Source organism: Aquarana catesbeiana, linkage group LG11, assembly GCF_042186555.1.
Source record: "Aquarana catesbeiana isolate 2022-GZ linkage group LG11, ASM4218655v1, whole genome shotgun sequence".
NCBI lineage: Eukaryota > Metazoa > Chordata > Amphibia > Anura > Ranidae > Aquarana > Aquarana catesbeiana.
In genome coordinates this window covers 3,999,206-4,020,269 of record NC_133334.1, presented here as the reverse complement: position 1 = coordinate 4,020,269, position 21,064 = coordinate 3,999,206, and the positions used below count along the sequence as shown (strand labels likewise).

Below are 21,064 nucleotides of genomic sequence, written 5' to 3'. Positions count from 1 at the left end.
GCAAACACTATAGGAATATAAAAGACCTGGGACACATTTGGGTGCCCCAAGGGGAGTAGTAATGTAGCGCACAGAGAATGCCAGTGGGTGTGGCCAAATTGCTCCTGCTGACATTATCACCCCACCCTTCAGTGATGCCAAACCGGCCCCCAAACAGCCGACAACAATTTTGTGTGTGACTATCTCGGTTACTTGTGGAGACACAGCCTGGTCTGAATACTGTGTCCGGGTTTCAGGCGGAGTGAAATCCGGACACATGATTCAAAACCCGAACTGTCCGGGTGAATCCTGGACAGGTGGCAACCCTAGACCAGGGTGGATGTCATCTCACAATGGAGGATGTATTGCTGGCAGTTGTTCTCTGGTGGGGTCAGTGCAGATAATGTAGATGGGGGGTACTACACTCCTGATTGAAGGGATGGTGGGGGGGGTGCAAAGCTGCTACCTCACCCGGGGCCCCATTCCGCAGTCGTCTCCCTCTGAATGTGAATTGTCTGTATGGTATCATGTAACAACATTGTATGAGTGATTTCTATTGAGGATCCATCATTAAAGTGGAACTCCAGGAAGAAAATATATTTGAAACATTGTGCCCCTCCCCAATGAATGAAGATTATGAAGGTCAGTGTGTCTGTGGGACGATCTAACAGGGGGATATTTATTTTACTCCACAGTCCCATGACAGCTAGGACCCCCGCTCCTCCCAGCCCCTGAAAGGTGGGTGTCATGTATGATGCAGGATGAGCGCAGGGCTCCGGACCCCAATTGTAGTGATGAGTCTGAAAGAAGATGAGTTTTGTGGGACTGCGAGTCACATTTGGGACCAGTGGAGAGGAGGACTGCAGGAGTGTGGAGTAAGGTAGGTTAGATCCACCCTAAGAATTGGTAGAGAGGGGGGACTGCAGGAATGTGTTGTAGGGTAGGTTGGATGGATTCCTCCTAAGAACCGTCAAAGAGAACTACAGGAGCATGGAGTACGGTAGGTTAGATGCCCACTAAGAGTTGACAGAGTGGAGGACTGCAGGAGTGTGGAGTAAGGGAGGTTAGACCCGCTCTAGAAACCAGCAGAGAGAAGGCCTACAGGAGTATGGCATGATAAAGATTAGATCCTCCATAAGAACTGGCAAAGAGAAGGACTGCAGGAGAATGGAGTGAGGTAGGTCACATCCCCCCTAAGGAGCTGAGAAGAGGAGGACTCTAGGAGTGCAGAATAAGGTAGCTTATGTGATCCTCTCCAGAAACCAGCAAAGAGAAGGCCTGCAGGAACTTGGAGTATGGAAGGTTAGATGTCCCCTAAGAAGCGGTGGGATAGGAGGTCTGGGGGGAGCATGGAATATGGAAGATTAGACCCCCCCCCCCCTTCCTAAGAACTAGCGGAGAGGAGGTCTGATGGAGCATACAGCAAGGTAGGTTACATCCACCCTAAAAAAAGGACAAAAGGACAGTGAGGAGGACTGCAGTAGCACAGAGTAAAGAACTGAGAAGTGGCACGGAGAACTGCAGAAGTGCACAGTAAGGTAGGTTGGATCCCTCCTAATAACAAAGAGGACTGAGGAAGTATGGAGAAAAGGTTGGATCCCCTCTAGCAACCAGCAGAGAAGAAAACGACAGGAGTATGGTGTGATAAAGATTAGATCCTAAAGTATATTAGATCCACCCTAAAAACCAGCAGAGAAGAAGACTGTGGGAGCATGGAGTAATGAAGGTTGGTTCACCCTTAAGAACTGGTGGAGAGAAGGACTGTGGGAGCGTGGAGTAAGGTAGGCTGGATCCTCTCTAGAAACCAGCAAAGAGAAGGCCTGCAGGAACTTGGAGAAGGGAAGATTAGACAGTTAGATTCCCCTAAAACTGGTGGAGAAGAGGACTGTGGGGTCGTAGAAATATGGAAGATCAGATCCCCCTTCCTAAGAACCAGTGAAGAGGAGGCCTGATAGAGCATACAGCAAGGTAGGTCACATCCATCCTAAAAGAAGACAGTAAGAAGGATTGTGGAAGCACAGAGTAACTACAGGACTACAGGAGTGCAGAGAAAAGTAGGCTTCTATCTCCTCTGGGAACCAGCAGGGAAGAGAACTGCAGGAGTGCAGAGTATGGTAGTTTAGATCACCCCTAAGAATTGTTAGAGAGGAGGACTACAGGAGTGTGGAGTAAGGTAGGCTGAATACCTCCTAGGAACCAACAAAGAGGAGGAATGTGAGAGTGCAGAGAAAAGTAGGTTAGATCCACCCTAAGGACCAGCAAAGAAGAAGACTGCAGGGACATAAGTTCTGAGTAAGGTAGGTTAGATCTACCCCCTAAGAAGTGGTGGAGGACTGTGGGAGTGTGGGGTAAGGTAGTTTACAGTGCCTTGCAAAAGTCCCCCCCCCTCCCTTAGGTTTTTACCTATTTTGTTACATTACAGCCTTTAGTTCAATTTTTTTTTATCTGAATTATATGTGATGATCAGAACACAATAGTCTAAGTTGGTGAAGTAAAATTAGAAAATAAATACATAAAACTATTTTTCAGAAATTAAAAACTGATAATTGGCATGTGCGTATGTATTCACCCCCTTTGTTATGAAGCCCATAAAAAGCTCTGGTGGAACCAATTACCTTCAGAAGTCACATAATTAGTGAAATGATGTCCACCTGTGTGCAATCTAAGTGTCACATGACCTGTCATTACATAGACACACCTTTGTGAAAGGCCCCAGAGGCTGCAACACCTAAGCAAGAGGCACCACTAACCAAACACTGCCATGAAGACCAAGGAACTCTCCAAACAAGTAAGGGACAATGTTGTTGAGAAGTACAAGTCAGGGTTAGGTTATAGAAAAATATCCCAAATCTTTGATGATCCCTAGGAGCACCATCAAATCTATCATAACCAAATGGAAAGAACATGGCACAACAGCAAACCTGCCAAGAGACGGCCGCACACCAAAACTCACGGACCGGGCAAGGAGGACATTAATCAAAGAGATAGATAGATTTTGATAGATGACTGGATGACCATTAGCTCCCTCAAACGGTTCAAAAACAGAACTTCTTCTCCTACACATTAACCAAAATTCCAAAACTAAGACTCCGTGGACACCTCCCACCATCTTTGGACAGACCATCTCTCCAAGCACCAAAGCCAAGAGCCTCGGAGTCATCTTTGACTCAGAAATGATGATGGATGCACAAATAGGATCAGTAGTCAGCGGATCTCATCATCTCCTCCGCCTGCTTCGCAGACTCATCCCCTTCATCCCAGAAGAGGACAAAGCAGCAGTAGTTGGAACAATCATCAATTCCCGACTCGACTACGCTAACTCGCTCTACATTGGATTACCCCAATATCAGCTTGCGCGCCTACAGGTCATCCAAAACGCGGCAGCAAGACTGCTAACAGGTAAAAAAAACCCCGGGAGTCCATTTCCCCATCTCTGAGGAGCCTACATTGGCTAACCGTAAAGAATCGGATCACATTAAAGACCCTCTGCCTCACCCACAAATGCATACAAGGAAACTCTCCTCAATACCTTAGAGAGAAAATAAAACACTACACACCAAATCGCAATCTGCGATCATCTAACCAAAATCTCCTCCTCATTCCCAAATACCGCTACAAAGCAAAGGGAGCACGAAGATTCGCAGTCCAAGGACCTCGGCTATGGAACGCTCTTCCGACTTACATTCGCATGGAAGAAAACCATCTGGCCTTCAGGAAAAAACTCAAGACCTTCCTCTTCTAAGAAGCTGACAACACAAAACGCATTTAGTGCCTTGAGGCGATTCAGTTCGCATTTGCAGCGCTTTACAAATCATTAATTCATTCATTCATTCAGAGGCAGCACAGAGACCTAAGGTAACCCTGGGGGGAGCTGCAGAGTTCCACAGCAGAGACTGGAGTATCTGTCCATAGGACCACAATAAGCCGTACGCTCCATAGAGTTGGGCTTTATGGCGGAGTGGCCAGAAGAAAGACATTACTTTCAGCAAAAAACAAAATGCCACGTTTTGAGTTTGGGAAAAGTCATGTGGGAGACTCCCAAAATGTATGGAGGAAGGTGCTCTGGTCTGATGAGACTAAAATTGAACTTTTTGGCCATCAAAGAAAACGCTATGTCTGGTGCAAACCCAACACATCACATCACCCAAAGAACACCATCCCCACTGTGAAACATGGTGGTGGCAGCATCATGCTGTGGGGATGTTTTTCAGCAGTCGGGACTGGGAAACTGGTCAGATTTAAGGGAAAGATGGATGGTGATAAATACAGGGATATTCTTGAGGAAAACCTGTAGCACTCTGTGTGTGATTTGAGGCTAGGACGGAGGTTCACCTTCCAGCAGGACAATGACCCCAAACACACTGCTAAAGCAACACTTGAGTGGTTTAAGGGGAAACATGTAAATGTGTTGGAATGGCCTAGTCAAAGCCCAGACCTCAATCCAATAGAAAATCTGTGGTCAGACTTAAAGATTGCTGTTCACAAGCGCAAACCACCCAACTTGAAGGAGCTGAAGCAGTTTTGCAAGGAGGAATGGTGGTAAGATGTGGCAAGACTCATAGAGAGTTATCCAAAGGGACTTGGAGCTGTGATAGCCCCAAAAGGTGGCTCTACAAAGTATTGACTTTAGGGGGGTGAATAGTTATGCACAATTACTTTTTCTGTTATTTTGTCCTATTTGTTGTTTGCTTCACAATTTAAAAAAAAAAACCTCTTCAAAGTTGTGGGCACGTTCTGTAAATTAAATGATGCAAATCCTCAAACAATCCATGTTAATTCCAGGTTGTGAGGCAACAAAACAGGAAAAATGCCAAGGGGGGTGAATACTTTTGCAAGGCACTGTAGATCCTCTCTAGAAGTCAACAAACAGAAGGGCTGCAGGAACTTGGAGTATAAAAGGTTAGATGTCCCCTAAGAAGCAGTGGAGAGGAGGACTGGGGCAATGCAGAGTAAAGTACTGTAGGCAGGGTCAGCGCTATCGCTAGGTGAACTAGGCAGCCGCCTAGGGCGCAGCCATGGCCAGTTGTTGCTGGGTCCAAACCCCCCCCCCAGAGCATCCTGCCCAAATACCCAGTCAGTGTCTCTGCTGCCACAGCTGTCGCTCAGCAACCTTGCAGGCTGTGCAGCAATCAGAGCTGTCCCTGATGTAGGTCGGCTGACAGCATTCATCGCCGTTCTCAGCGCTAAGGTTTGGTTGCTGGGACCACCCATGTCCTAGCAACCAATCACGTGCTTGCCCCTCCCCCAGGTCCTGCCATTCAGAGTAGGAAGTTCCTCTTCCAAGCCTATCCGGTCCCAGTGCCCAGTCTTCCACCTGTCCTGTAGCCGACCGCTGCAATGAGAAGGAACGTCCTGATGTAAGCAATGGGATCTTCACAATACTCCCTCCTCCCCTTCCACTACCCCAACTATTCTCTTACACCCCTCCACTCTCCCCACCCCGCTCTGCTCTTCCCTTCTAACTTTGGGGACCCTATTGAAAGGGGAGCTCTAGAGACATAATGTAAGGGGGGGCTCTAGGGACCATGATGTAAGGTCACTTTAGGGACTCTGATGTAAAGGGGGCTCTGGGCACCCTGATAAAGGGGGAGTGACTTTGGGGATCCTAATGAAAGGGGGACTATGATGTAAGGGGGGACTCTGGAGACCCTGATTTAAGGAGGGGGTTCTGGGAGACCAATGCAATCATTGTCAATGAGCATTACTCTCTCTCTCTCCCCTACTTAGATTGTAAGCTCTCAGGATCAGGGCCCTCTGATTCCTAATGTATTGCATTGTGTTGTAACTGTACTGTCTGCCCTTGTGCAGTAAAGCACTATATAAATCCTGTATATTAATAATTCTCCCTCAATACACAGCCAGTGTCCTCCTCTGCTGATCGTTTTGTACCTTACCTTCTTGCACAGATGTTTCATTTGGCAGGGTGTGCAGGAGCTGAGCGATCACATAACAGCTTATGTGGAGCAGAGGTGTAGCACTGTGACACAGGAGAAGTGTGTCCCTGGAAGTCTGTAAAGCTCACCATACACTAAACAATCTGATTGTACAATCTCCTTTAGACCTACCATCAACAATGTAGTGCAAGGGCATGCCTGATTGGATACAGAGTGTTTGGATAGATTGTGTTGCCTCCTATTATATAGTTTTGGCAAATCTAAAGGAGATTGTACAGAGACTGTACAACACCTACAATAAAATAGACACACTTTCCATGCCATTAATTAATGGCATCACAAACGCGGAATCAAATGCGCATTCTGCTGTGTGCAAAAACGCAGCAGAACATGCAGGTAAAAAACATGCCAACCACAACACGCCAAAAGATCCCATGAGCTGCTTTGCCATGAGTAGGGCAGCCCATCCAAATTCTTGGGCTGTCCTATGCGTGTCGAGGGAAAAACGCATGTGTTTACAATTCCTCTATTTCAAATTTGGGTCCTCTGATGTCATCACAGAGGATCGCTTTGTTGGATCAGTAGATCCCCACCCAGAACTGGTGGCAGCAGGGGACCTAGAGGGGTACTTAGGTGAGTCTATCTGAATTCGTAAGGTAAGGGAGGAAAGGATGGGTTAGAGGGGGTGGGGGAAGGGTCTGAATCCTTGCCTAGGTGTGAATGACATTGTGGGCCCCGACACATGTCCGGACACACAGAGGGTCTCTGGCAGGTCCCCATCTTCACACGCTGCCTCCTGGAATGTGCGACGCAGATATCCCAGGAGGTGAAACCTGGATTATGGCAGAGAGCCACGGAGTGTCTGCACATGCGTAGAGGGATCTCCATTAAAGATGTCGGTGGGGGAGAGGTGGTGCAGCTTCTGTATCATGTGACTGCCGTAATTGGCCCTTTCCTGCCCTGTTTATTAGAGGGAACCAGGGAGGCAATGTTCTCCGATCTCCTCCTGTTTTCACTATTGGCACAGTTTACCTCTACCCCAGGCTCCCCGGAGGAATAAGAGAACATGGGAACCACTCTACCCCCCCAGTGGAACAGTAGAACCTGGGAACCACCTTGACCATGGGCAAGACGAAGGAACAAGAGAACCCAGGAACCACTGTGGCTCCGGGCTCTATGGAGGAATAGGAGAACATGGGAACCACCGCAGCCCCGGGCTCCCCAGAGGAACAAGAGAACCTGGGAAACATCGTGGCCCCGGGCTCCCCGGAGAAACAAGTGAACCCAGGAACCACCACGGCCTCTGGCTCTGCAGTGAAAAAGTAGAACCTAGCAACCACGTTAACCCGGGGCTAGACAAAGGAACAAGAGAACCCAGGAACCACCGTAGCCCCGGACTCCACAGAGGAACAGGAGAACATGGGAACCACCATAGCCCTGGGCTTCCCATATGAACGCAAGAACATGGGAAACCACAGCAGCCACAGGCTCCAGAGAGGAACACAGGAGAATGTGGAAACTGCTGCAAGCTCAGGCAGGGACCGGGGGGCCCTAAGTTATATTCAGAATGGCTGCTCCTTGTGGAGGAAGTCGGGGCCAGGGGCACGGACGCGGCGGCCGCCAACTAGCTGTTGAATTCTGGGAGTTGTAGTGCGGACTCAAGCTCCCGAGGGTGGAGAGAACTGAGAGACTGACTCGAGCTGGGAGCTGGCTGCGACTTGACCCCAGGAGCATCACCCCCCCCAGGAGGCCGTGCAAGGACCTGCTGAGCTGAGATCACTAAGGTGGGAGGTCTCAACACCCCCAGACCCTATTTACCCTGCCCCGGTAACCTCAAAATAGCCCTCAACACTGTCTGGCTGTCAGGTCCTGCTGACCATGGCCTTTAGGTCCTGCTGGGAGCTGGCCATGGCCCGTAGGTCCTGCTGGGAGCTGGCCATGGCCTGTGGATCCTGCTCGGAGCTGGCCATGGCCTATGGCTCCTGCTGGCCTGTGGGTCCAGTTGGCCTGTTGGGCCAACTGACAATGGCCTGTAGGGCCTGCTGGCCACTAGCTTGGTGTGACCAGACGTCCCCGGTTTCCGTGATTCCATGGATTCTGTGGTTCAATGGGCCACTTGACTGGACCTGCCCCCCAGGCCTAAGGCTGCCAGCCCTCCCCTGGCCTCAGGCTTCCCAGACAAAAAGTAGAACCATGGAACCAACACGGTCCCAGGCCCGACGGAGGATCAAGAGAACCCAGAAACCACCACAGCCACCCCCAGAGAAACAGTAGAACCCAGGAACCACTGCGACCCTGGGGCTCTACGGAGGAACAAGAGAACCCCCAGGAACCCCAGAGGAACAGGAGAACATGGGAACCACCGTGGCCCCAGGCACCCCCCAAGGAAAAGGAGAACATGGGAACTACTGTAGCCCCGGGCTCCATGGAGAGACAGAAACACTGCAGCCCCACGCTCCACAAAGGAACAGAAAAACATGGAAACCACCACAGCCCTGGGCTCCATGGAGGCAACGGACAACATGTTAGCCACTGTGGCCCCGGACTCCACAAGGGAACAGGAGAAGCTGGGAACCAACTCTGCGTTGGGCTCCCTAGAGGAAAAAGACAACCACCAGGAACTACAGATGAACAAAAGAACATGGGAACCTCCACAGAGGAACATAAGAATATTGGAACCATGGCAGCCCCAGGCTCCATGGAGGAACAGGAGAACATGGGAACCACCGTGGACCCGGGCTCCATGGAGAAACAGGAGAACCTGGGAACCACCGCAGACCCGGGCTCCCCAGAGAAACAGGAGAATATAGGAACCACTGTGGCCCCGGGCTCCACAGAAGAACAGGTGAACCCAGGAACCACCGCAGCCTGGGCTTTGCAGAGGAACAGGAGAACATGGGAACCACTATGGCCCCTGGCTCCATGGAGAAACAGGAGAACATATGAACCACCGAGGCCCCTGGCTCCACTGAAGAACCCAGGAACCACCGCAACCCCATTCTTTTCAGAGCAACAGGAGAATGTGGGACCACTGTGGCCCTGGGCTCTCCAGAGGAACAAAATTATCCAGGAACCACTGCAGCCCCAGACTCTTCAGAGGTACATGGGAGCCAATCTGGCTCCGGGCTCCATAGAGGAACAGGAGAACATGGGAACCACTGTGGCCCCGGGCTCCATAGAGGAAAGGGAGAACTGGGAACCACTGTGGCACCCGGGCTCCCCAGAGGAACAGGAGAACATGGGAACCACCATGGTCCCAGGCTCTGCAGAGGAACAAAAGAGCCCAGGAACCACTGCAGCCCCAGGCTCACCCGAGGAACAGGAGAACATGGGAACCACTGCAGCCCCAGAGGAACATGGAGGAACAGGAGAACATGGGAACCACCAAAGCCATATCTCATATTTGGGGGTTTTATCGAATCTTCCGGTGTTCTGCCGAGAAAGTTCCTCTCGGCGGATAAGGACCCCCCTCTACTGCGCAGGCGCAGCGCTTGCGCAGTAGGAGCCGGCGGAAATAGCCGAAGGCGAAAAGAATACAAATCAACTGTACACGGCGCCTGTAAGAGGGCCCCTCGCTTCGCTCGGCACTTTTTTATTCCCTCTCTAGGTCCACTTGGATGGTGGGGCTTGAACCTGGACCTAGGGCGCAGGCGCCGTGTACAGATGATTGAAGTTTCTCAGCTTCAGCTATTTTCGGCGGCTCTTGGTCGTTCGTACTGCGCAAGCGCTGCGCCTGCGCAGTACAGGGGGGTCCTTATCCGTCGGGGGAACTTTCTCGGCAAGACACCGGCCTAAAAGATTTATAATGATTGTGCAAACAACACAAGCACAGTCCAGCAGTGAAAGGGTTAAAGTGCTGACCCTCTGTAGAGATCTCCTGTGACTTCCTGTCCTGGAGACACCGTAGGAAGTGGGAGGAATTCCCTCTTAGGTGTCCCCATTGGAAGATTTCACCATTACTTCCTGTCTCAGTGACACCAGAATGAAGGGAGGGTGAATTTCTCCTGCGGGGACACTGACGGAGTTTCGTCAGATTAGGCAAAATTTGAAATGGAAGTGACGTTTCGTTGCCGCCATCTTGCTACACCCCACAGTCCTCTACAGTAAGGATACAGTGGTAAGGCGGCAAGCGGACATCTTGTTACACCCACCGGCGTTTTGCAGTTTACACTTATTGTTAACTATAAACTGAGTTTATATAGTGAAATGCAGGATTTAGAACTAAGTCGGACTGTTTTGATGTTGAATTATAAAAGCAGCGAACTTCTGTCCGATTAGCAAACCTGTGAGATTAGCAGGTTTGGCGCTACTTTTAAAATTCAAGATCTAAACAGTCCAACGGATTTCTAAATCCTGTATATCACTATATAAACTCAGTTTATAGTTAAAAATAAGTGTGCAATGCAAAACTACGGAGGGTGTAATCCTTACTGTGGACGAGTTCGGGGTGTAGTAAGATGGCGACGATGGAACGTCACTTCCGTTACATATTCTGACGGGTTGCCTAATCTGACGAAACAGCGGCAAGCGGCCATCTTGTTATACCCACTGGAGTTTTGCATTTCACACTTATTTTTAACAGTAAATGGAGTTTATATAGTGAAATGCAGGATTTAGAAATCAGTCGGACTGTTTAGATGTTGAATTATAAAAGCAGCGAACTTCTGTCAGATTAGCAAACCCGTGAGATCAGCAGGTTTGGCCCTTCTTTTAACATTCAACATCTAAACAGTCCGACTGATTTCTAAATCCTGTATATCACTATATATGCTTCGTTTACTGTTAAAAATAAGTGTGAAAAGCAAAACTCTGGTGGGTGTAACAAGATGGCCGCTTGCCGCCTTCTCAGTATTCCCTACTGTGGATGTGTGCGAGGTGTAACAAGATGGCGGCGACAGAACGTCACTTCCGTTACAAATTCTGACGGGTTGCCTAATCTGATGAAACACTGCCACCTCTCACTCCTTTCACACCGGACCCCCATCTCCACCTCTCACATCACACAGGGTGGGAGGCGGAGCTCTGCAGGAGGAGGGGTTAATGAGAGATGCCCCGCCCCCGACTGCCCCTCTGTACTAGCCCCGCCCTCACTCGTAGCATTTCGGAGAGGATAACACGGAGGGGCGGGGTTACACGCTCTCCGATACACAGTCTCCTCCCCTGGCCCCGCCTCGCAATGTCAGTACGCAGGCGCACCGCTCGCGAGGTGATTGGCGGCTTTTTTTGTTTAAACCGGAAAACACGTGACCAGCGCGGTCCCGACATCCTGTGCGCGGCGTTCCCGGGAGAAGTATGAGCGGCCGGGAGGAGAAGAGAGTCCGGGGCCACAAGAGAGGGAAGCCGGGCCCGCGGGAGGAGGACGAGGTGAGGGCGGAATGTGTCTTATCGTCCTTCTAGAGTGTTTATATGAGAGGTCACCATGACAACCGTCCCTCACACATGGGGGAGGGGGGACATCCGGGGATATAGTGTGTACTGAGAGCCCCATGTGCCTCTGCCCCGCCCACCCCACATAGGCCCCTCCCACCCAGGTGTGAGCAGACGTGGGTGGGGCCTGTACCTGAGTGGGAGGGGCTTTTGGGTGTTTCCAGGCTATGTTGGGAGGAGGAGCTATGTTTGGCCCTCCCCCTGGGCGGAGCTATCCATAATAATAATCATCTTGTATTCAGGGCGGAGCTCTCATCCATAATAATAATGTGTGATCAGGGCGGAGCTCTCATTCATAATAATAATGTGTGATCAGGGCGGAGCTCTCATTCATAATAATAATGTGTGATCAGGGCGGAGCTCTCATCCATAATAATGTGTGATCAGGGCGGAGCTCTCATCCATAATAATAATGTGTGATCAGGGCGGAGCTCTCATCCATAATAATGTGTGATCAGGGCGGAGCTCTCATCCATAATAATAATGTGTGATCAGGGCGGAGCTCTCATTCATAATAATAATGTGTGATCAGGGCGGAGCTCTCATCCATAATAATGTGTGATCAGGGTGGAGCTCTCATCCATAATAATGTGTGATCAGGGTGGAGCTCTCATCCATAATAATGTGTGATGAGGGCGGAGCTCCCGTAACTCTCGGACTGCCTGTACTGAGGGGCTGTTGCTTGTGTTGTACTTTTTATAATGTGGATCGTGTGTTTCCTGTGCTAGGTGGGAGGAGCCTATCTCTCTGTAAGCCGTCATGGAAGATTCCTGGAAAAAGTAGTTAACAGGTAATAACACTTTTTTTTTTTTCTCTCTCTTCAGGATGGAGCCGGTGGTAGCTGGGAGGAGGCGGATCTGGGGAACGACGAGCGCAAACAGAAATTTCTGAGACTGATGGGGGCCGCAAAGGTGAGACATGTGACCGCACTGTGATCATCTGATTGGACTCCCGGAGTGCACAGATACTCCACCTCCATGTCGGGAGCTATTACTTAAAACTGGACTTCATCTGAAATACTGTCCTCACTGTGGGAGGAGGAAGAAGGACGGCCGCCGAAAACACCAGAGGGACGTCATTCCACCCAGATCAGTGTGACTTGCAGCACAAGACGCGTTTCGCCCACACAGTGCTTTATTACCCATTTATATCCGTTATGATTAAGCACTTAGTGTGAAACGCGTCTCCTGTGTCTTGTGCAGAAAGTCACGCTGATTTGGTGGAATAACGTCCCTCTGGTGTGCGGCGGCCGTCTTTCCCTCTCTGGCAGACACCTACAGGTCAGGACTGTGAAGGGGGGGGAGCGGGCGTCAGTGGGGTGGCATGGGAGGGGGAGCGGGCGTCAGTGGGGTGGCATGGGAGGGGGAGCGGGCGTCAGTGGGGTGGCATGGGAGGGGGAGCGGGCGTCAGTGGGGTGGCATGGGAGGGGGAGCGGGCGTCAGTGGGGTGGCATGGGAGGGGGAGCGGGCGTCAGTGGGGTGGCATGGGAGGGGGAGCGGGCGTCAGTGGGGTGGCATGGGAGGGGGAGTGGGCGTCAGTGGGGTGGCATGGGAGGGGGAGCGGGCGTCAGTGGGTGGCATGGGAGGGGGAGCGGGCGTCACCAGCACAGGAAGTGACAGACCACAATGACCTGACAGAGGATCTCCCCCTCCTCCATTATACTGCTCTTTATGTCTTCTATGTTGAGATTTCTAGTGTTTCCTGTCCCTGCAGGAAATGAGGGGGGGTAGGGGGAATCTCTCCAATGGGGTCACAGTGTGTAGGATGTGTGGAAGGAGCTGTTCTTCCATGGAGGAGCAGTGTGGTTGATGTAGTCATAGCTAGGTAAATCAGGTGCGGGAGGGTGGGGTGGTCTCAGTGTGCCGCATGCAGGGGGTGGGGAGGGGTGTTGGTGTGCAGCATGTGGGGGTGTGGGAGGGAGGTGGGGTAGTAGTGTGCAGGGGAGGGGTCAGTATGTGGGTAGGTGGGTGTCTGTGCCTCGGTACATTAATATTAATAACAGTAATAATAATAATATCTGTTGCCTTCTTCCAGAAAGAACATACGGGTCGTCTGGTCATCGGAGACCACAAGTCCACATCACACTTCCGGTCAGGTAAGGACCCCCCTCACCCCCTCTCTGTGTGTTGGCCCCGGCATTGTCTGCACTGTGAACATTCATTACTGGGGGTCGCCTTCCTGCTCCTCATGCAATCTTCTTGTCTGCCAGGTGCCGAGGATCAGAAGATGAACGATGAGTTGGAGTATCAGTACCAGCAGAGTATAGACAGCTCCATGTCTGGACGGAACCGGCGGCACTGCGGTCTGGGCTTCAACGAGGTACGAGATGTCTGTTACATGGAACATAGTCCTCCTCCCTTGAAATTTTAGTTTTAGGTGGTAACACGTACAGAGAGACCTTCCCCCCCCCCCCCCCCTCCCCCATCTCAGGGATAAAAGCAGAAGACCGGGTGTAGGTGTGCAGTGCAGGTCCGGAGGTGCACCTACCTGGAGTAGCTTTGGAGATCCGGCAGATATGGTGGAATTCGAGGCAAAGCACCCAACACATCTAGGCAAGTCCCTCCCCTCACACATTCCTATTGGCCGGATTACTTTGATGCCTCGTTTGTGCTGGAGACTCGCTCAGTCACTAGTCATGGATAATGCGGGTGGAGCGACTTCCTCCTGTAGGTTGTGCTATATATTAGCTCACAAAAGTAAGTACACCCCTCAGTGACATTTTTGTAAATCTTTTCTTCTATCTTTTCATGTGACAACACTGAAGAAATGACACTTGTCTACAATGTAAAGTAGTGAGTGTACAGCTTGTATAACAGTGTAAATTTACTGTCCCCTCAAAATAACTCAACACACAGCTATTAATGTCTAAACCGCTGGCAACAAAAGTCAGTACACCCCTAAGTGAAAATCTCCAAATTGGGCCCAAAGTATCAATATTCTGTGTGGCCTCCATTATTTTCCAGCACTGCCTTAAAGTAGTTGTTAACCCACTTCTATTAATCCCATCCTCTCTGCACCATTATAAGAAGTTTCCCTGTGTTCTGTAAAAAAAAAAAAAAAAAAAACTGCACAATTCTACCTATTCATGGTTCCCTCAATGATCTGTAGCCCCCCAGTGCCGGCAGCACTCATGCAGCCCCAGACCATGACACTCCCACCACCATGCTTGACTGTAGACAAGACACACTTGTCTTTGTCCTCCTCACCTGGTTGCCCCCACACACGCTTGTCACCATCTGAACCAAATACGTTTATCTTGGTCTCATCAGACCACAGGACATGGTTCCAGTAATCCATGTCCTTAGTCTGCTTGTCTTCAGCAAACTGTTTGCGGACTTTCTTGTACATCATCTTTAGAAGAGGCTTCCTTCTGGGATGACAGCCATGCAGACCAATTTGATGCAGTGTGCGGCGTATGGTCTGAGCACTGACAGGCTGACCCCCCACCCCTACAACCTCTGCAGCAATGCTGGCAGCACTCATACGTCTATTTCCCAAAGACAACCTCTGGATATGACGCTGAGCACGTGACCTCAACTTCTTTGGTGGACCATGGTGAGGCCTGTTCTGAGGGGAACCTGTCCTGTTATACCGCTGTATGGTCTTGGCCACCGTGCTGCAGCTCAGTTTCAGGGTCTTGGCCATCTTCTTATAGCCTAGGCCATCTTTATGTAGAGTAACAATTCTTTTTTTCAGATCCTCAGAGAGTTCTTTGCCATGTGGTGCCATGTTGAACTTCCAGTGACCAGTATGAGAGAGTGAGAGCGATAACACCAAATTTAACACACCTGCTCCCCATTCACACCTGAGACCTTGTAACACTAACGAGTCACATGACACCGGGGAGGGAAAATGGCTAATTGGGCCCAATTTGGAGATTTTCACTTAGGGGTGTACTGACTTTTGTTGCCAGCGGTTTAGACATTAATGGCTGTGTGTTGAGTTATTTTGAGGGGACAGCAAATTTACACTGTTATACAAGCTGTACACTCACTACTTTACATTGTAGACAAGTGTCATTTCTTCAGTGTTGTCACATGAAAAGATAGAAGAAAAGATTTACACAAATGTCACTGAGGGGTGTACTTACTTTGTGAGATACTGTATATTATATTTGGACACCGGGTGCTCCTTCCTTCATATTTTCATTTTTTTTTTTTTTTTTTTACAATGGACAGCCTTACATAGTTCATCTGAGTGAAAAAGACACACAAGTCCATCCAGTTCATGGACCAAAACTATATACATACATACATACATACATACATACATACATACATACATACATACATACATACATACATACATACATACATACATATTCCTATAAGCACAGTTGATCCAGAGGAAGGCAGAAATAGGCCAATTGGAATGTGCAGTATGTAAGGAGGGGCAGCAATGAGAGAATGTCCGTGATAGGCTGTACACTGACAGTTGGGAAATGGAGTGTTCAGCCTATCACAGGCGAGGAGGAGGCGTGGCTTTTGAAAGCTGGAATAGCCTCCGAAGGAATTATCACACGCCGTCTGCCTGCATGACACGCTGATCATGCAGACAGATGGCGGTGACTCGAGTATAAGTCGAGGGGGGCACTTTCAGCCCAAAAAAAGGCTGAAAATTTTGACTTATACTTGAGTATATACAGTAGATAGAGATGACCCTAGGGAATAAAATGGAGGTTGTTGCAATTTTTATGCCACATGGTATTTCTGCAGCAATTTTTCAAATGCAATTTTTTTGGGGGGGAAACACTTTCATGAATATTTACCCCACTTTTTTGTATAATATGAAAGATGTTACGTGGAGTAAATTGATACCTAACATGTCACACTTGTGGAATGGCATCAAACTTCGGTACTTAAAAAATCTCCATAAGCGATGCTTTAAATTTTTTGTTGCATGTTTAGAGTTAAGCAGGAGGTCTAGTGCTAGAATTATTGCTCTCGTTCGTACGGTTGCGGCGATACCTCACGAGTGGTTTGTACGCCGTTTACGCATGCAGGCGCGACCTACGTATGCGCTCGCCTCTGAGTGCGAGTACAAAGGAATGGCGGTGCTTAAAAATGTATTTTTACAGTTTCCCTTTTTCATTTTTTTTTTGATCATTTTTATTCCTATTACATGGAGTGTAAACATTATAATAGGAATAGGGCATGACAGGTCCTCTTTACAGAGATCTGGGGGGGGTCTGTAAGTCCTCACATCTCTCTATACTGGAAAGCCTGAGATAAAAAATAAATAAATCGATCTCAGACTTTTCAGCTAAAAAAGACAGCAATGTTTACATCTGCTGTCGCCGGAAGTGATGTCATAACCTTGCTTCCGGCCTCCAAGGGTCATAGAGAAGGCTGGGGACCATGTGGTCCATGGCCAGCTCTATGGCAAACTGGCAAATTCATACTTCGGCTCCCCCCGATCACACGAGCGAGTCCAAAGAAGCACCGGGGGGGGGGGGGGGGGCCCTTTAACGTCCCACAACGTCCCCATCCACCATCAAGTGGCTATACAGCCACTATGATGGGTTTTAAATTGCAGGGAATCACCTGCTGAAAAAAAAGATCATCCCAATATCTCCACTTCAAATCCACGACGTCGTAAGAGGTCAACCAAGGAGAAGTGGTCAAAATAAAAATGTTATACTTGCCGCCTCTGTGATGGTTTTGCACAGAGCAGCCCTGATCCTCCTAGACACAAGTCAATGTAGTTCAACCAATTAAATAAATATATATATATATATATATATATATATATATATATATATATATATATATATATATATATATATATATATATATATATATATATATATATATATATTTTTTTTTTATATATTATAGTACAATCCCATATTTATGCCACACAGTATTTTGCGCAGCAATTTTTCAAATGCAATTTTGAAAAAATACAATCCTTCACCCACAGTTGATCCAGAGGAAGGCGAAAGCAGAAGGAAACGGTCCATGCCGGAAGTTTACCATAGAGAATCCAGCGGGCCTCATGGCCCCCAGACGTCTCTGTGATTGTTGGGAGGCCGGGCATGATGTTATGACGTCACGCCTGCCCTCTGCAATTGAAAAAAATGCCCTTGCCTCGGCTGGGACGCCAGGATCGAGGGTTTTTTTTTTTAATTCTTATTTTTCTTCCGTCACGGGACACAGAGCCACAGTATTTACTGATGGGTTATATAGGCACCACTAGGTGATGGACACTGGCACACCCTAGACAGGAAGTTTAGCCCCTTGTATAACCCCTCCCCTTACTTTTTTTTTTTTGGGCTAAATTTAATGTGTGTTTTATTTATTTTTTTTTATAAACTCGTTTGAAAAATTACTGCACAAATACAGAGAAAGAGATAGAGAGATAGATATAGATAGATATATATATATATATATATATATATATATATATATATATATATATATATCTCTATCTATTTTGATTGTATGTGTATACATGTGTTTGGGGGTTCTGAGTAATTTCCTCTTCTCATGAGGGAATAAATTCAGTTCCTCTAATCTTTCCTCATAGGTGATCTCCTCCATGCCTCTTATCAGTTTTGTTGCTCTTCGCTGCACTTCCCTAATTATTATTGGGTCCCTCAGCCCCGCTCTTGGCTCCGCCTTTTCTCTGTCTGCCCCAATAGCATGCGTTTGCTATGGGGGCAGATGTGCGGGCTCACTGCCCGTGTCCATAGACACACACAGCATGGCTCAGCCCTGCCCCCAGTCCTTCCTCACAGGATTTGATTGACAGCAGCAGGAGCCAACGGCTGCCTATGAGGAGAGAGCAGTGATGGTGCTCTCAGGCACAGCGCTGGATTATGAGGAGCCAGGCAAGTATTGGGGGAGGGGGGGGGCTGGGAGTATCTGAATACACGCCCCTCACTTGGGGTATGCATTGATACATCCCATGAGGCCTAACTGTGTGTTCATCTGTTCACCCGGAGTTCAGCTTTAAATCTTCTTCAGGAAATTGTCCAATAAGATTGCATTGTATGTGGACAGGTGGGGATTCTCACCTCTCGGTTTGTTTGTTTTTTTTTTTAATCTTGTTTTTTTTTTTTTTTTTTTTTTTTTTTTTTTTTTTAGCCGAGCAGTTCAGAGGAGAAGCCGCCTCTTCCTCCTCCTCCCCCACCCGAAGAGGCCCCCAGAGCAGACAGACACTCCGATAAAAGTAGCAAAGAAACCCATAAAGACCGAGATAAAAAGACAAGACAAGGACAAGACCGCGGACAAAGCGCCCAGCGACAAGGACGGCGCCTCCCAGCGCAAAACTAGCAAGTCCAACTACAAAATGCAGTTTGTAAAATCCAGCAGCTCCTAATCTGCCTGTGAGGGGGGCGCCCGGATCTCAGGTGGGTCAGAGGTAATCGCAACACCCCTCCCCCGCCCTCTTCCCACCTGTCATCCCGTTGTGGGCGGAGCTGTATACCATCCAATGTGCGCATCCCTCATGTCAAGTTCCCCCAGTACTTTATCAGGATTACCTTGGTAACTGCTCTGCTCTTACATGGAAATCCTGAGAACAGACCTGCTGAGAGGAGGAGGTGTGCCTGCTGTGGACTCGCACTGATCAGATGAACTGCCGCCATTTTTTTTTCTTGTCATTTTAAATTTAATTTAGGAAATGGGTGTGACGTGCCCCCCGGCAGTCGAAGGGTTAATCCTGTTTTTAGCTGACAGAATATCTTCCTTTTTATAGGTCTGGCTGTTCACAATCCGCCCCGAATTCTCTTTATTTTGTTGAATAAACGTGGAGCTTTGTCTTGTTTATGACGTTTGATGTGTTATCTGCTCTGTGATGTCCGCCCCACTAATCCCGCCTACTGAACCTTAAGCACTGCCCTGTCTCCTGCAACCTTAAACCCTCCCCTGTTGGTGATCCTACCCACCTGCCTTAGATCCCTCCTGAACCCTCCCCTGCTTCAGATCCCACCTCCCCTCCTGAGCCCTCCCCTGCTTCAGATCCCACCTCCCCTCCTAAACCCTCCCCTGCCTCAGATCCCGCCTCCCCCCTCCTGAGCCCTCTCCTGCCTCCAGATCCCGCCTCCCCCCTCCTGAGCCCTCTCCTGCCTCCAGATCCCGCTTCCCCCCCCCTCCTGAGCCCTCTCCTGCCTCAGATCCCGCTTCCCCCCCCTCCTGAGCCCTCTCCTGCCTCAGATCCCGCTTCCCCCCCCTCCTGAGCCCTCCCCTGCCTCAGATCCCGCCTCCCTCCTGATCCCTCCCCTGCCTCAGATCCCACCTCCCTTCCTGATCCCTCTCCTGCCTCCAGATCCCGCCTCCCCCCTCCTGAGCCCTCTCCTGCCTCCAGATCCCGCCTCCCCCCTCCTGAGCCCTCTCCTGCCTCCAGATCCCGCCTCCCCCCTCCTGAGCCCTCTCCTGCCTCAGATTCCGCCTCCCCTCCTAAACCCTCTCCTGCCTCAGATCCCGCCTCCCCTCCTAAACCCTCCCCTGCTTCAGATCCCGCCCTCCCCTGCCTCAGATCCCACCTCCCCCCTCCTGAGCCCTCTCCTGCCTCAGATCCCGCTTCCCCCCCTCCTGAGCCCTCTCCTGCCTCAGATCCCGCTTCCCCCCCTCCTGAGCCCTCTCCTGCCTCAGATCCCGCTTCCCCCCCCTCCTGAGCCCTCTCCTGCCTCAGATCCCGCTTCCCCCTCTCCTGCCTCAGATCCCGCTCCCCCCCCTCCTGAGCCCTCCCCTGCCTCAGATCCCGCCTCCCTCCTGATCCCTCCCCTGCCTCAGATCCCGCCTCCCTTCCTGATCCCTCCCCTGCCTCAGATCCCTCCTGAGCCCTCTCCTGCCTCAGATCCCGCTTCCCCCCCTCCTGAGCCCTCTCCTGCCTCAGATCCCGCTTCCCCCCCTCCTGAGCCCTCTCCTGCCTCAGATCCCGCTTCCCCCCCTCCTGAGCCCTCTCCTGCCTCAGATCCCGCTTCCCCCCCCTCCTGAGCCCTCCCCTGCCTCAGATCCCGCCTCCCTCCTGATCCCTCCCCTGCCTCAGATCCCGCCTCCCTTCCTGATCCCTCCCCTGCCTCAGATCCCTCCTGAGCCCTCTCCTGCCTCAGATCCCGCCTCCCCTCCTAAACCCTCCCCTGCTTCAGATCCCGCCTTCCCCTCCTGAGCCCTCTCCTGCCTCAGATCCCTCCTGAGCCCTCTCCTGCCTCAGATCCCTCCTGAGCCCTCTCCTGCCTCAGATCCCGCCTCCCCCCTCCTGAGCCCTCTCCTGTCTCAGATCCCTCCCCCCTCCTGAGCCCTCTCCTGTCTCAGATCCCGCCTCCCTCCTGAGCCCTCTCCTGCCTCAGATCCCGCCTCCCCTCCTAAACCCTCCCCTGCTTCAGATCCCGCCTCCCTCCTGAGCCCTCTCCTGCCTCAGATCCCGCCTCCCTCCTGATTCCTCCCCTGCCTCAGATCCCGCCGTCCCTTCCTGATCCCTCCCCTGCCTCAGATCCCTCCCCTGCCTCAGATCCCTCCAGAGCCCTCTCCTGTCTCAGATCCCGCCTCCCTCCTGAGCCCTCCCCCGCCTCAGATCCCGCCGCCCTCCTGAGCCCTCTCCTGCCTCAGATCCCGCCTCCCTCCTGATCCCTCCCCTGCCTCAGATCCCGCCTCCCTTCCTGATCCCTCCCCTGCCTCAGATCCCTCCAGAGCCCTCTCCTGTCTCAGATCCCGCCTCCCTCCTGAGCCCTCCCCCGCCTCAGATCCCGCCTCCCTCCTGAGCCCTCCCCCGCCTCAGATCCCGCCGCCCTCCTGAGCCCTCCCCCGCCTCAGATCCCG

The 21,064-nt window shown here is 50.6% G+C and overlaps 1 protein-coding gene across 1 annotated transcript; it reads left to right on the top strand.

The window, feature by feature from the left end:
- Positions 1-11,075: 11,075 nt before the first annotated feature.
- On the top strand, positions 11,076-19,070 carry LG11H11orf58 (linkage group 11 C11orf58 homolog). Its single transcript, XM_073606033.1, has 5 exons — positions 11,076-11,237; positions 12,125-12,211; positions 13,335-13,395; positions 13,510-13,619; positions 18,389-19,070. Exons 1-5 carry the CDS (start codon positions 11,166-11,168, stop codon positions 18,575-18,577), a joined length of 519 nt encoding a protein of 172 aa, XP_073462134.1. The 5' UTR covers positions 11,076-11,165; the 3' UTR covers positions 18,578-19,070.
- The last annotated feature ends 1,994 nt before the right edge of the window (positions 19,071-21,064 follow it).

Bases quoted from the DNA above. Each gene is read 5' to 3' on its own strand.
- LG11H11orf58 (XM_073606033.1), top strand. From the start codon at position 11,166: ATGAGCGGCCGGGAGGAGAAGAGAGTCCGGGGCCACAAGAGAGGGAAG. The intron at 11,238-12,124 runs GTGAGGGCGGAA...CTCTCTCTTCAG, and splicing joins GCCCGCGGGAGGAGGACGAG to GATGGAGCCGGTGGTAGCTG. The intron at 12,212-13,334 runs GTGAGACATGTG...GCCTTCTTCCAG, and splicing joins GACTGATGGGGGCCGCAAAG to AAAGAACATACGGGTCGTCT.